This window comes from Papaver somniferum, chromosome 7, assembly GCF_003573695.1.
Source record: "Papaver somniferum cultivar HN1 chromosome 7, ASM357369v1, whole genome shotgun sequence".
In the NCBI taxonomy this organism is placed as follows: Eukaryota; Viridiplantae; Streptophyta; class Magnoliopsida; order Ranunculales; family Papaveraceae; genus Papaver; species Papaver somniferum.
In genome coordinates this window covers 96,761,858-96,774,720 of record NC_039364.1, presented here as the reverse complement: position 1 = coordinate 96,774,720, position 12,863 = coordinate 96,761,858, and the positions used below count along the sequence as shown (strand labels likewise).

General features: G+C 35.8%; 2 protein-coding genes across 5 annotated transcripts; one reads left to right on the top strand and one right to left on the bottom strand.

Annotated features, from left to right (window-relative positions):
- Window positions 1–294: 294 nt before the first annotated feature.
- On the top strand, window positions 295–5,673 carry LOC113297914 (aldehyde dehydrogenase family 2 member B7, mitochondrial-like). Of its 3 annotated transcripts, XM_026546515.1 has the most exons (12): window positions 295–453; window positions 544–629; window positions 2,728–2,862; window positions 2,962–3,104; window positions 3,192–3,345; window positions 3,475–3,704; window positions 3,986–4,075; window positions 4,255–4,428; window positions 4,538–4,675; window positions 4,819–4,956; window positions 5,049–5,110; window positions 5,225–5,673. In XM_026546515.1, exons 2-12 carry the CDS (start codon window positions 557–559, stop codon window positions 5,496–5,498), a joined length of 1,611 nt encoding a protein of 536 aa, XP_026402300.1. In that variant the 5' UTR covers window positions 295–453; window positions 544–556; the 3' UTR covers window positions 5,499–5,673. The 3 variants fall into 3 exon arrangements, with proteins under 3 accessions (XP_026402300.1, XP_026402299.1, XP_026402301.1); XM_026546514.1 differs by having other exon boundaries at window positions 344–629; XM_026546516.1 differs by lacking the exons at window positions 295–453; window positions 544–629 and adding an exon at window positions 1,514–1,742.
- A 295-nt stretch (window positions 5,674–5,968) lies between these two features.
- Window positions 5,969–8,292, bottom strand: LOC113297915 (probable xyloglucan endotransglucosylase/hydrolase protein 33). Of its 2 annotated transcripts, XM_026546518.1 has the most exons (5): window positions 7,972–8,292; window positions 7,773–7,876; window positions 7,401–7,612; window positions 6,808–7,301; window positions 5,969–6,105 (listed from the first exon to the last, which is right to left on the bottom strand). In XM_026546518.1, the coding sequence occupies exons 1-4, from the start codon at window positions 8,216–8,218 to the stop codon at window positions 6,815–6,817; spliced, it is 1,050 nt and encodes a 349-aa protein (XP_026402303.1). In that variant the 5' UTR covers window positions 8,219–8,292; the 3' UTR covers window positions 5,969–6,105; window positions 6,808–6,814. The 2 variants fall into 2 exon arrangements, with proteins under 2 accessions (XP_026402303.1, XP_026402302.1); XM_026546517.1 differs by lacking the exon at window positions 5,969–6,105 and having other exon boundaries at window positions 6,804–7,301.
- Window positions 8,293–12,863: the final 4,571 nt, after the last annotated feature.

Sequence of the window (12,863 nt, the reverse complement as noted above, 5' to 3'; positions counted from 1 at the left end):
TTGGCAAGTTGTGTACTTTACGTGTCAAACACTACCTTGTCAAGACCATTAAAATGGTAAGCTAAGCATAGTCCCACTCCCGGCCAAATCTTCTCTTCTGGTTTCCCACTCATTCTCATACTCGAATAATAATCTTTTTTAGTTCCTTTTCTCATTCTCCATTAATTTTGGATAACCATTCATCTACTTTATTCATTAATCTATCAACTTTTGTAATTCTTAACACGTTCTCATTTGGTCACGTATCTTTAGTACTTTCTAAAACAAAAAGATTTGGCCCCACAGTGACATGCAAATGTGTCACGGCACTCGATTATATGCGACAAGCAATATGTAGGTACAGTGTTTACAGTTTCAATCTTCAACAACTCTTTCAACAATTCCAACTTTGGTGGCTTCTCCGTTATCCCGATTTTATGCTCAGTCAACCACTTTTTTTTGATTGATATATAGGTAGGTGTTTGTGTGTGAGAGTGAAAAGAAGAGATATAGATAGAGTGAGAACAGGACTGATCCTTTGTTTTCGTTCATTTTCTTTCAAAGGATTTTACCTGTAATGGCTACTCGAAGGATCACATCGCTATTGTCTCGCTCATTTTTGGCTAATTCTTCAATACGTTCATCAGCAGGTAAAAATAACATTCATTCTTCAATTGATTGTATATTTTTGGATATGATTGTATATTTTCATGCATTAATCTTGATCTTCTAATTAAGATTGTGAGTCAAATGAATCACAATGAAAACGAAAGTGAAATAACATGTTAACAACAAGAGATTTGGACAAACTTGTCTCTTTTTGTTATTTTAGAATCATGTTGGAGTTTAATTGGAAATCAATTTCAAACCTAAGAAAAATCAAGATTTGGTTATTACGTAGTATCACTTTTTTGTTTACCATGTTCTGTCTAAGAAAATAGATCTTACAAAGCATCCATTTAAGTGTACCATCAATACCATAAAATACCACAAAGCTGACATTGTGGAGGTTCCATCCAATTTAAATTGTGGCTTTCACGATTGGAACCGTGGATGTGGTAGTAGCTTACTTGCTCTGATTGAAATGGTAACACTGTAATGGAAAATACACCTAAAAGTTAATTGCTTCTAATGAGTCAAATTACCATTATGCTTAGAACTGTAACTAGTCTTTCAGCATAATTGTGTTAAGTCTACCAAAATGGTAAACAGTGTTAGTTTCCCAACCATTTCACATGTCACTAGTTCTTCTTACCTTTATAGGTTTCCTATTCATCCTTGTCTTTCTTTTTTTTTCCATTATCCTAATAATAATCTTTTCTAGCTTAGCACTTTTCTTTTTCTCCTTCCCTTTTGGAATGATCTTTATCCTTTACCTACTTTATTTTAATTAATTAATATATCTCTACTTTTGAAATTCTTGAGTTGCCTACTTTTGCCCACCAGATAGCTTATCTTAACTCGTAAGTATTTTGTCAAATAAAGACAGATACATTTCAAATTTTTAACAAATTCTGCTTCTAATTTTGGTAGCTTGTTCATACTTCTTACCACTTGTATGCTCCGTCAACCACTTTTTTGATATATATAGAGAGGAAGTAGGTGTCTGTGTTTAATGAATAAAGAGAGATAAACCAAGACTGTTACTTCACTTTTTTTTCATTTTCTCTGCAATTTGGGAGTTTTTTTGTTTGTGTGGATTGTTTTGATGGCTACTCGAAGAATCACCTCGTTACTTTCTCGCTCTTTGCGTTCATCAATAGGTTATGTATCATACATTCTTTGATTGGCTATATTTTGATTATGATCACACATTTCTCTGTGTTGCAATTTGTTAGATTTATTGTTATGTTTTCAAGTCTGCTTCATAATATTTGCTTTGGTTAGTACAACAAAACCAAGAAACAAGTGTGTGAATTTTTTTTCTTTCATTTTATCAAAAAGGTAGAATTTCTTAACATACCAACAAATTCTAGCTCAGGGATTCAAACTTCTGACATTAAGAAAAGTCATGCCAGGCCTTGGACAACAGGACTAATCCAAGTTGGTTAGTGTATGAATTTGCTATAGAAGAAAGAACTTTTTCTTCTTATTTTGATATCAGGTTCCTGCCGGAACTAAATTAATTAACCTCACTAAGATTGGGTCTTACATGTTACTCTTAAATTTTTTTCCCTTTGTGTTTATTGTGTGCAAGGTTAAAGATTGAAATCCCGTCTTTTGTCTAAATAAGCTTGTGGTAAGAACTAAAGGAGTACATCTTAGAAGCATTTCAGCTTGTGGTAAGAACTAAAGAAGTACATCTTAGAAGCATTTCAGCTTGTGGTAAGAACTGAAGGAGTATATCTTAGAAGCATTTCACATTAGTTAATTATTAGGACCACTAAGTTCGTAATGTACCACCAGGCTATGAGAGTGGCTCTGAATACTAATTGCATCTTTAGGTTGCCCCTTTCATGATTCAAACCTTGGGACGTGATAGTGGTTCGGTTCCAACTGTTAAGAGTAAGGCAAATACACCTCTAAAGAAATTGCTTACAAGGATTAGAGAGCAATGAGTCGAGTAACTTAATCCTTTGGACTGTAACTCTTAATTACTGCTTCCACCTTTCCATGTCTGGAGTGATCCATTTCTGTTTCTTTATCTGTTTTCCATTATTCTAAAATGCTTTCTATTGATACTTTTCTAGGTAGGATTAAGGCTTTATACTCCTTTTAGTAGAATTACTTATTCTTACCTTGTTTTAGGCAACAATTCAAGGTGGGAAAGAAGCATTTCAAGGTTTAGCAGTAGTGCTGCTACTGAAGAGCCCATCACTCCAAATGTTGAAATAAAACATACAAAGCTTTTGATCAATGGACAATTTGTCGATTCTGCATCTGGTATGTTGGTTACGATTCTCACGTACTTTTTTTTTTTTTTTTGACACGATCCGCGCGGAATTCGAATGACATTGTTGCAACTTTTTATACTTTTTCCAGGAAAAACTTTCCCAACCTTGGATCCAAGAACAGGAGAAGTTATTGCAAATGTTTCTGAAGCTTCGGTGGAGGATTTGGACCGTGCAGTTGCAGCTGCTCGTAAAGCTTTTGATGAGGGACCATGGCCAAAAATGACAGCATATGTAATGACCAAACCATAGTACTACTTTAACAGTACTTTGGATTCCTCTACAAATTTGTAACATCAAATATTTTGTTATGTTTCGCAGGAACGATCGAAGATACTGTACCGTTTTGCCGATTTGATCGAGAAGCATAATGATGAAATTGCAACGCTCGAGACGTGGGACAACGGAAAGCCTTTCGAACAAGCTGCACAAATCGAAGTACCAATGGTGGCACGTTTATTTCGGTACTATGCTGGTAAGAGAAATAATAGGATATTGTAACCATGCGTTGCATTTTCTTAAACCTGTTCTCGTACTACTGTAACTTTAATTGCATATTTTAGAATTTGACTGAAGTTCTAACACACTACCTTTGAAAATACAGGTTGGGCTGATAAGATTCATGGTCTAACCGTTCCTGCCGATGGAGCATATCATGTTCAAACCCTTCACGAGCCAATAGGTGTTTGCGGGCAGATTATTCCATGGAACTTTCCCCTTCTTATGTATGCTTGGAAGATTGGACCTGCCTTAGCAACTGGAAATACTGTTGTCATGAAACCCGCAGAATTGACACCCTTATCAGCTCTCTATGTTTCAAACCTTCTCCATGAAGTAAGTACCGAAACGCATATATCTCATTGTATTTATCATTCTCATGCTCCTTGATTTCCACACAAAGAAAAGATGTTTGAGGTATGTTTCATAGATTTGACTACCGAAAAGTTGAATTTCTTATTATGTTCCACCAGCTAGATGATGTATACAGATTTGGTTATCTTTTATACACTTCATGTACCAGTCTTCAATGTTTCCAGTTGACTTTTTAATCATACTAAGAATAAAAATCTTTTAGTAGTGATATTTCTCTTCCTTATACGTAAAATATACCGCAGGCTGGGCTTCCTCCTGGTGTTGTAAATATCATCTCAGGATTTGGAGCAACCGTTGGTGCAGGTCTTGCCAGTCACATGGACGTCGACAAGGTAATGCTCTTTCTCAGCATTGTTTTGTGTAAGACTGCATTGAACTCTTCTATTATCCCTACATAGCATCAAATTTTTTGCTTCAAATACTGGGAAACTGTTTTTATGGTAACCTCATATTGGTATTTTACCGGGTCATTTGTGCTCAAGGTAATACTCATGAGTTCATTTCCATGCAGGTTGCATTCACTGGATCGACTGCCACTGGGCAGACAATACTTGAATTGTCAGCAAAAAGCAATCTTAAGCAAGCTACTTTGGAGCTTGGAGGGAAATCTCCATTTATTGTATTCGATGATGCTGATATTGATGAAGCTGTTAATACTGCCCACTTTGCTCTGTTCTTCAACCAAGTAGGCACTTCAGTTTTAGTTTCTTACTTCTCCTGATTCTTACAAGTTGCATTTCTCGAGCTATTCTTGGTCAATAGTCATAAAAGCTTAGATGTGATGTTCTCTGTAGGGACAATGCTGTTGTGCTGGGTCTCGTACTTTCGTTCACGAACGTGTATATGATGAGTTTGTTGAGAAATCAAGGGAACTTGCTAAAAAACGTATTGTTGGTGATCCTTTTAAGCAGGGGGTTGAACAAGGTCCACAGGTTAGAAATTTTACCAATCTTTCAGGATCAACTATTACTATTCTAGTAAATGATACTGCAAGGGATTATGATATTCTTTTTACTTAAGATATCGATCTGCTAAATTATATCTACTGCTTTGCTTTGCCATTTGAAATTCCTAGATCGATGTAAAACAATTCAAGAAGATTTTAAAATACATCAAATCCGGTGTTGAGGATGGGGCTAATCTTGAAACTGGTGGAGAGAGACTTGGCAGCAAGGGCTACTACATTAAGCCTACAGTTTTCTCTGATGTTAAGGTATAGCCTTTCACTGCATACTTTCATTTGGATAACAATTCAATCAACATCAAGGAAAATTAGGACTGACTATTCAATCTCTCTCTTTCTAGGATGACATGTTGATCGCGAAGGATGAGATTTTTGGCCCTGTGCAGTCGATTTTGAAATTCAAGTAAGCTAGCTAATAAAACTGACTCTACCTCTTTCCTTCTCTTGGTTTGTTATGACAAGTGGTTACAGCTGGGGTTGATTGAGGTTTTGATTTTGATTGATATAAACTGTGCAGGGACATAAATGAGGTAATACAAAGAGCCAACAATAGTCGATACGGTTTAGCTGCAGGAGTTTTCACGAAAAACATAGACACCGCAAATACGATGATGCGAGCATTGAGAGTCGGATCAGTATGGATCAATTGCTTCGACGTGTTTGATGCAACTATTCCTTTTGGTGGATACAAAATGAGTGGTCATGGCAGAGAAAAGGGTATCTACAGTCTTTCCAACTACTTACAAGTGAAAGCTGTTGTTACTCCCTTGAAGAATCCAGCTTGGCTATAAATCAAATCCTGAAAACATCCTGTAATGAACAATATTATTAGCTCAAAATTATTTCTTTTCCTACTTTATGCGTGGTTCCAAATCTTGATTGAGCCAACACCCGACTGATGTGAATTTGATTAGAGATGTTGTGACAGATATATACGCGTTAAAAAAGATTCTGTTTTCTTTCACATTTTGTATTGTACCACAAAATCTTATTAAGTTGTGTGCAGAAGAAATAGACAATAATGATGCCAATGAGGCAGCGCTGTACAAGCAATATACACTCAAATTGAGATAATCCCACATTTCAAGGGAGTGGCAGTTGGATGTTTTGGCCTGCGCATAATGATAAAAAGACAATCCCAATTCAATTTTGTGGGGTGTGTTTTGGTTAGAAACAGAAACAGGACATTATCTTTGTTTCAGTTGGAGCCTAAATCAAATTGGGATACACAAGTAATCAGAAACAAATACATATATACGAATTAAAATAAAATGAATTTCCATTTATATATTTTATTTATATATTACAGAAAAAAATCAGTATTACAACCGAAAAATAATTTGTTAACATTTTAAAAGAATAATTAATTAGCTAATAATAATTGAGTATGCAGAAGTGGTAAGTATCCTAGTTAGCAATTCGGGATTCGGCAAACGTACGGAACGTCAAACGTACGAGTATTATACGGTTTTGTAAAATCCAGATTCGGTCCAAAATTCGGTCAACGGGACGTGGTTCGTTAGTAATTCGGAACGGCATACGTACGTATATAATTCGATTTATAAATGTGAGTTCGGCTCTGAAAATTCGGTATCTATATATAACAAATAATTTGTATTTATAAGGTCATAGACCAATTTTTATGCATATGTGTGAGTTATTTAAAGAAAAAATAAACTTAATATGATGATATTAATAATATATACAACATTAGTTATCCAAGAGGACGTCGTATGGTGGTTTAGATGCTTGGTTAGTGAGTTTGAGATCTCTCTCACCTTCACCTTCAAATCTCTTCAGTCGTTTTTGTTTCAGAAAAATTACAACACGTCTAATATTCGGTCGTGTATGCTCGGGAGGCAGTAAAGCCCAAAAAATGGGATCTTTGAAAAGTAAAAGCTAAAGAATTTATGAAGAATTAAGCGGACGTATCATTCGGGATACGTAAAATTCGTGAACGGTTCGCGAATAATCCGGGAATGCCACATAATACGCGACTTGGGTTCGGAGTTGCAAACGTACGCGAATAAGACGGTAAAATTCGTGATACGGAAAAATTCGCGAATGATTCGCGAATCATTCGCGAACTTACTAACTAGGGTAAGTATTACTGTGAATTGCATTCGGGTGGTAAAACAGGAAATCTATTTTTGTCTTTACAGTAAGAGTAAGTCAGGTACTCCTTCCTTATTTCCGCCATTGCTTTTCTCTGTTCTTCCGATAACCTTATAACATCTTCTCCTTCTACTGAATCCATTTTCCCGTTACCGCCGCTCTTAGTACACGAAAAGAGCGGTGCTGATGAAGGAGTCGGAGATGGGTAAGGAGATTGCGCCGGTGACATTGTTGGTGAAGGGGATGGTGTTAGGGATGACTTTGTTTGATTATTCCAAATACAACCTTCCACTTGCAATTTCTCAAATGAAGCTACAAAAGGCGATAGCTTGTAATCGACTTTATATTTTCCACCATCAGTAGCCCAAGGTGATCCATCCCATATTGTGGAGTATAGAGTCATGGGTTTCGAAGGGTACGCTGGAGATATCATTTTAGTATAGGTTACCTCTCTTATTGGTATATTGTCAACAAGAAACCTGCATTCATTAATAGGAGACCAATTAGTTAAACATTGCTATTTGCAGGTAAACAAATCCATAACTAAGACAATTATGAGGATGTTACTAGCTACTTACACAATGTGGTTAGAGTTCCAAATGATCGTGTAAGTATGAAATTGTTTTGTAGGGTCGAACCAAAGACGAATTTTCTCTTCTCGGCCGTGATATTTCACGCTCCCGTTGCCGTAGACGTTAGTTTGCAAATTCCATGGTTTCCTCTTTGCATGTCCAAGAAATTCGAAGTCTATCTCGTCGTGGCTTCTAGGATATACATCTTGATTGGACAACTGCATCCAAAGCGCGTCTTGTCAATTTCATGATTACATTTTTTTTCAAAATAGAGTTACTTCATACTTGATGCATGTATGTGGTTTTATGCATGGTTTCAAAAGTTCTACTTACTATAACAATAATCAATATTAACATGACGTTTTAGTAGGAACTCACGTAGAAAGCAAGGACAACGCCAGCTGAGTAATCCCCGGCAGGGAACTTGATGGATGCACTGAAGAATCCGTAATGGTACCGGTTTTGTGAGATAAATCCAGAACCTGTTGTAAGTTATTAACAAAAATTAATCTAAAAATTCAATCAGCAAAACTGTGTGTTATCACTATCCAAATGGAAAACTACTATATATTCGTACCAGTGTATTTATTTAGACTGATATCAACGGAAGCTCCCTTATCTCTAACCTGGAGATTTGATCCTCCAAAATAAGGGGAAAAGGCTTGATCAAAGGTCTGGCGAGGGAAATTATCGTTTAGATTTTTGAGAGTTGGAGGTTTATAGAGTTTACGCTGCTGGTGGTGGCGCGCCGATAGAACAGCAGTAATGAAAGAAATGAAGAACCCTAAAAACAGAAGTTGTTTTTCTCTCAAAACTGCTGCCATTGTTTTAGTTTTGATTGCAGAGAAATGATCACAGTAGTAGTCGAAGTAATAGTAGTAGTACAATATAGAATGACAACGTTATGGGGGTATTTATATAAAGTGACGAGACAAATTCATAATAATATAAATAGTTTGTTTATTAGATAATGTATTAACATTATTAAGTAGTGGTATTCTAATTTAGTTAGGGGGCTTCTCTACTTGACTAGTTGTTACAATGTTGTGACAAAATTAGGCTGTCATTTACGTGTACAAAAACAAACAAATTAAATGCAAAGAAAACGAGATCTTTCGAATTAAACAAAATTAATGAAATCTTTGGGCTGGCAATTTTTAAGGTCCTTTTTCTTTAATTAATTCAGTTGGTGCTTGTTATGAAATTTAAAGACAAAAAAATCAGGATCCATGTGGGTTTTTTGTGTATGGTTTGGAACTTTTTCGATGGTTATGAGTAGTTTTAGCAGTTTAGCTGGATTGCTGAATACATGCATTGATGCACAGCAGACATCTTTGTAGTAAACATCATGTGAATTTCAAAACAGGAACCTTCCAAATCAAATAATGGTTTAAGAAGTAACCCGTGTGTATACCTTTTTCACATAATTTTCCATGTTAGTAATTTGAATTTGCTAAAAGCTAGGTACGGAACAGAAAACAAAGATATGCATGTATGTCTCTTTCTGTTTAACTGATAGGGCTTAGACCTGTCCCCAGATGTGGCTGAGAGACTAAAAGTCCCAACCTCTTGCTTGGGAGATATGATGGAAACCATCCTACTTGTTTTGAGAATTAACCACCCTACAACTGCAAGGTGGAACCCAAAATATGATATGCAATTATGCATGCATGATGTTATTGACCTGACCAAATAACCAGACATTTATTGGTTGGCATCCTTCATCAGCTTGGAATACTTTTTGGAATTGTTTCAGCAGCAAAAAACACAAGTACTTTATGGATCCTACCGTTGTTTCGAAAACAAATCTTCTCCCTTAAAGGTCTTGACAAAATAAGCTCTCACATTGAACAGTGATGAAACTCTCGTTTTCTATTGGTCGAAATAGATCTTTTCTAACATAAAAGGTATGGTGAGGACACTTGGCATAACTTTATTGGTTGAAATATTAAAAATTGGGTTATACTTTGTTTACATCAAGTATTTAACCGTTCGTTAGTAACGGCATCGATAAAGAAGCAGACGGACAACACTTTCGTCAGAATTTTAACCTAAATAATTTTGTTACACCGTGTTTACATCAAATACTTAACTGTACGTTAGTAACACCATCAAAAGTGGGGCTTCGGATCCTCTGTGACCTACTTGGGTGTCTCATTATGTCCCACCAATAATAATCTGTCATGTGTCTAAATTAGTTCCTCATAAATAAAAGATGTCACCGTTAGAGAGGGGAGAAAATCAAGGAAAAAAGTCAAAACAATAAAGACTCTAACAAAATTATGGATATTCTTTTACCGAACCTACTTCCTAACCAAAGAAGTATATTAACAGAATCCATTGATTACAGTAGCTATAAGAAGAGTTGGCGGGAAGAGTTGGTGGGAAAAATTAAACCGAGAAATTGATCGAATCCCTTGTCCTTTTGGCTATTATATTATCGAAATCAAATAAGGTCTTTATTTATACAATTTAAGATGATCAAACCTTAAGAGCCATGGGTAGCGGTGGTGATTTCATTTCTCATAATCATAAGAAGAATATGGAATAGTTTCCCAAACTAACAGAGTACGGGCATATTAAACTGCATCCTTGTTTCACAAAAGAAAATTACAAGAAGATGAAACGGAAAATGGGTCATTTGTCCAGATATTTTTAAATCACGATTCAAATGGACGAGTAAAAAATAATTTGGGTGAAATGGCCAAAAAAAAGATAGTGAGGATGAAACTGGTTTCATCCTATCTTAAATTTAAAAAGTAGTAAGGATGAAATTGGATACATCCTGTGTAAATTAAAAATAAGAAAAAATATTTGAAAATGGGCACGATGAAACTGGTTACATCCTGTCTATTTTTACATTTTTGTCCATTTAAACAGTATCAAAATCTAACTGTCCATTTCATCCAAGAATTATTGATTTTGGTCTTTTTAACCAATTTTGTGAAGACGAAAAGCTAATACACCATCTATTTCGACCGTAAACCACTAATATGTCTAATATAAGAAACTAATATTTGTAAAAGATCATCCTTTCAAAAGGCAAGGAACAACATTTTCACGGCACAAATAAAATCTAAAATTGTACTTGTGTGCGCTGTTAACTTAAAGATTCATTGGTGGTTGATTAGGTCTTTCGCTCCTTCTCATCTTCCTTGTCAATTCATTGGTCCCTGAAATATATTCCCTCCGTTCTTTTTTAATAGGCCAGTTTCTATAAATAAAAGTTTCAAAAAAATAGGCCAATTTCCTAATTGGGAAAGTCAAATGTTATTTTAATTTTTTGGGACCACTTTTCTCTTAACTTCTTTTGATGACAAGTATCATGTGGACCATTTCACTTTACTTCTTTTGCTAACAAGTGTCATGGGGACCATTTCACTTCACTTCTTTTATTGACAAGTGTCATGAGGACCACTTTCAATGATTAGTTCTCTTAATTTCCTTAAATTTCGTTAAAAACAAAACTGACCTATTAAAAAAGAACGGAGGGAGTACATAACAATCCCACAAGGCATATGACTAATGAGTTCATCTACCGTACTACTGTGAATATGCATGTACATAAAACAGAAAGCTAAGTGGAATGTGAAACTCATAGTAGGTAAGTCGTATACATTCAATCATAAACGAAATAAAACATTTTACTGGTGGATGGGGAAGTTAATTATGCCCGTAGAACATAATTGATGGTCGTTTACAGTGTTGTAGCTTCTCAAAGAATACCGTTGATGGTTATTTATGAGATTATAGTTTCCCATGCTGTGTTGCTGGGTGGAAAGTATACAGTAAATTTAGAAGACTATTACTGTGAAAACAATAAGCATAAAAAAAGAAAAAGTATTTAGGAAGACGTAATACCTGAAAGTATTGCATTGCCATCGGCATGTAAGTGGAACCATACCACGGTATACTATGTGAGTAAAATAGCTCTTTAGTACTCCCTTCGTTACTTTTTAATAGGCCAGTTTCTTTTTTTGAGAAAATTAAGGAAAATTAAGAGAACTAATTATTGAAAGTGGTTCTCTAAACACTTGTCAATAAAAGAAGTGAAGTGAAATGGTCCCCGTGACACTTATCAGTCAAAGAAATAAGTGAAATGGTCCACATAACACTTGTCATCAAAAGAAGCTAAAAGAAAAGTGGTCCCAAAAAATTAAAATAACATTTGACTTTCCCAATTAGGAAACTGGCCTATTTTTTTGAAATATTTATTTATAGAAACTGGCCTATTAAAAAGTAACGGACGTAACAAATAATAAGAATATGTATCTATAAATAATTCAAATCACTTCAAAACATCAAAAGTACTTACATGGTCAGCATGAGGCATCGGTAATTGCTGGCTTCGAATACCGCTTACGGGTTGGGAATCATCATTGCTTGGAGCATCCTGTTAACACAACGTGACTTCATGCCATACATAGCAGTCCTGTATATTTGGAAATCTCTGTATATTAGGGAATTGTGTTTATTTGGGAAAGATAGTATCTTAACCCTCAAGTTAGTTATGCATATATATGCATTGAGTCTCTGTATATTCTGTGTATTCAAAATCAATAGAAACTGTCTTGCTTAACCTCGTCATCATTGTCTCTCTTCTCTTCAGTTAAAACCTAGTTGTTAACCCTTTAACCTAGGAGTTCTATCTTGGTATCAGTAGGTTAGCCGATCCTATTTCAGTTATGACAGAATCATCAACCACATCTTCTACAGCCTCTTCTACAGTCTCTGCTATAATCAATTCTACCATGTCTTCCCTGCAGTCCTCTACGATGTCTTCTTTTCAGTTCTCTCAGCCACATCACATGATCACCGTAAAGCTAGATGACACCAATTACTCCTTGTGGCGTGCTCAATTTCTTCCTTACCTTCAGGGACATGACTTGGATGGTTATGTCACTGGTGCAACTCCATGCCCTACAGAAACTCTTGTTGCTGATCTCCCAAACCCTGCCTATCTTTCCTGGAGAAAACAGGATAAACTCTTAGTTAGTTGGCTGTTTTCTTCTCTTACCCCGGCTACGTTTCGTCATGTCCATCGATTAACAACGTCCAAAGAAATCTGGTCATCTCTGGAATCTCTTTATGGCTCTAAATCTGATGCTCAGGTTCATCATCTTCACTGTGAACTGCGAGCATTACGGAAAGGTTCTCAAACTATGCGTCAGTACATAGACCGTGCTCGTGATCTTGTGGATAGCTTGGCAGCAGCAGATACCATTGTCACAGACAAAGAGTTTCGTCACTGTCTCTTAGCTGGCTTGGACAGTACCTATGATGCTATCGTCACATCATTAACCACCACGATGAGTTCATTGTCTGTTGAAGATTTTCTCACTTTTCTCCTGACGTTTGAACTACGTATTGATCAACAGACAAAGCTTTCCAACTCTCAACCAGTTTCTAATCTCGCTGCCCAGAATCGACAATCTTCGTATCATTCTTTTTCATCATCTGGATCATCTT

Excerpts from the sequence above, each read along its gene's own strand:
- LOC113297914 (XM_026546515.1), top strand. The coding sequence starts at position 557 with ATGGCTACTCGAAGGATCACATCGCTATTGTCTCGCTCATTTTTGGCT. Across the intron at positions 630-2,727 it reads TTCAATACGTTCATCAGCAG|GCAACAATTCAAGGTGGGAA; the intron begins GTAAAAATAACA and ends ACCTTGTTTTAG. Across the intron at positions 4,429-4,537 it reads TTGCTCTGTTCTTCAACCAA|GGACAATGCTGTTGTGCTGG; the intron begins GTAGGCACTTCA and ends TGTTCTCTGTAG.
- LOC113297915 (XM_026546518.1), bottom strand. The coding sequence starts at position 8,218 with ATGGCAGCAGTTTTGAGAGAAAAACAACTTCTGTTTTTAGGGTTCTTC. Across the intron at positions 7,877-7,971 it reads CAGTCTAAATAAATACACTG|GTTCTGGATTTATCTCACAA; the intron begins GTACGAATATAT and ends AACTTACAACAG. Across the intron at positions 7,302-7,400 it reads TGGAACTCTAACCACATTGT|GTTTCTTGTTGACAATATAC; the intron begins GTAAGTAGCTAG and ends TAATGAATGCAG.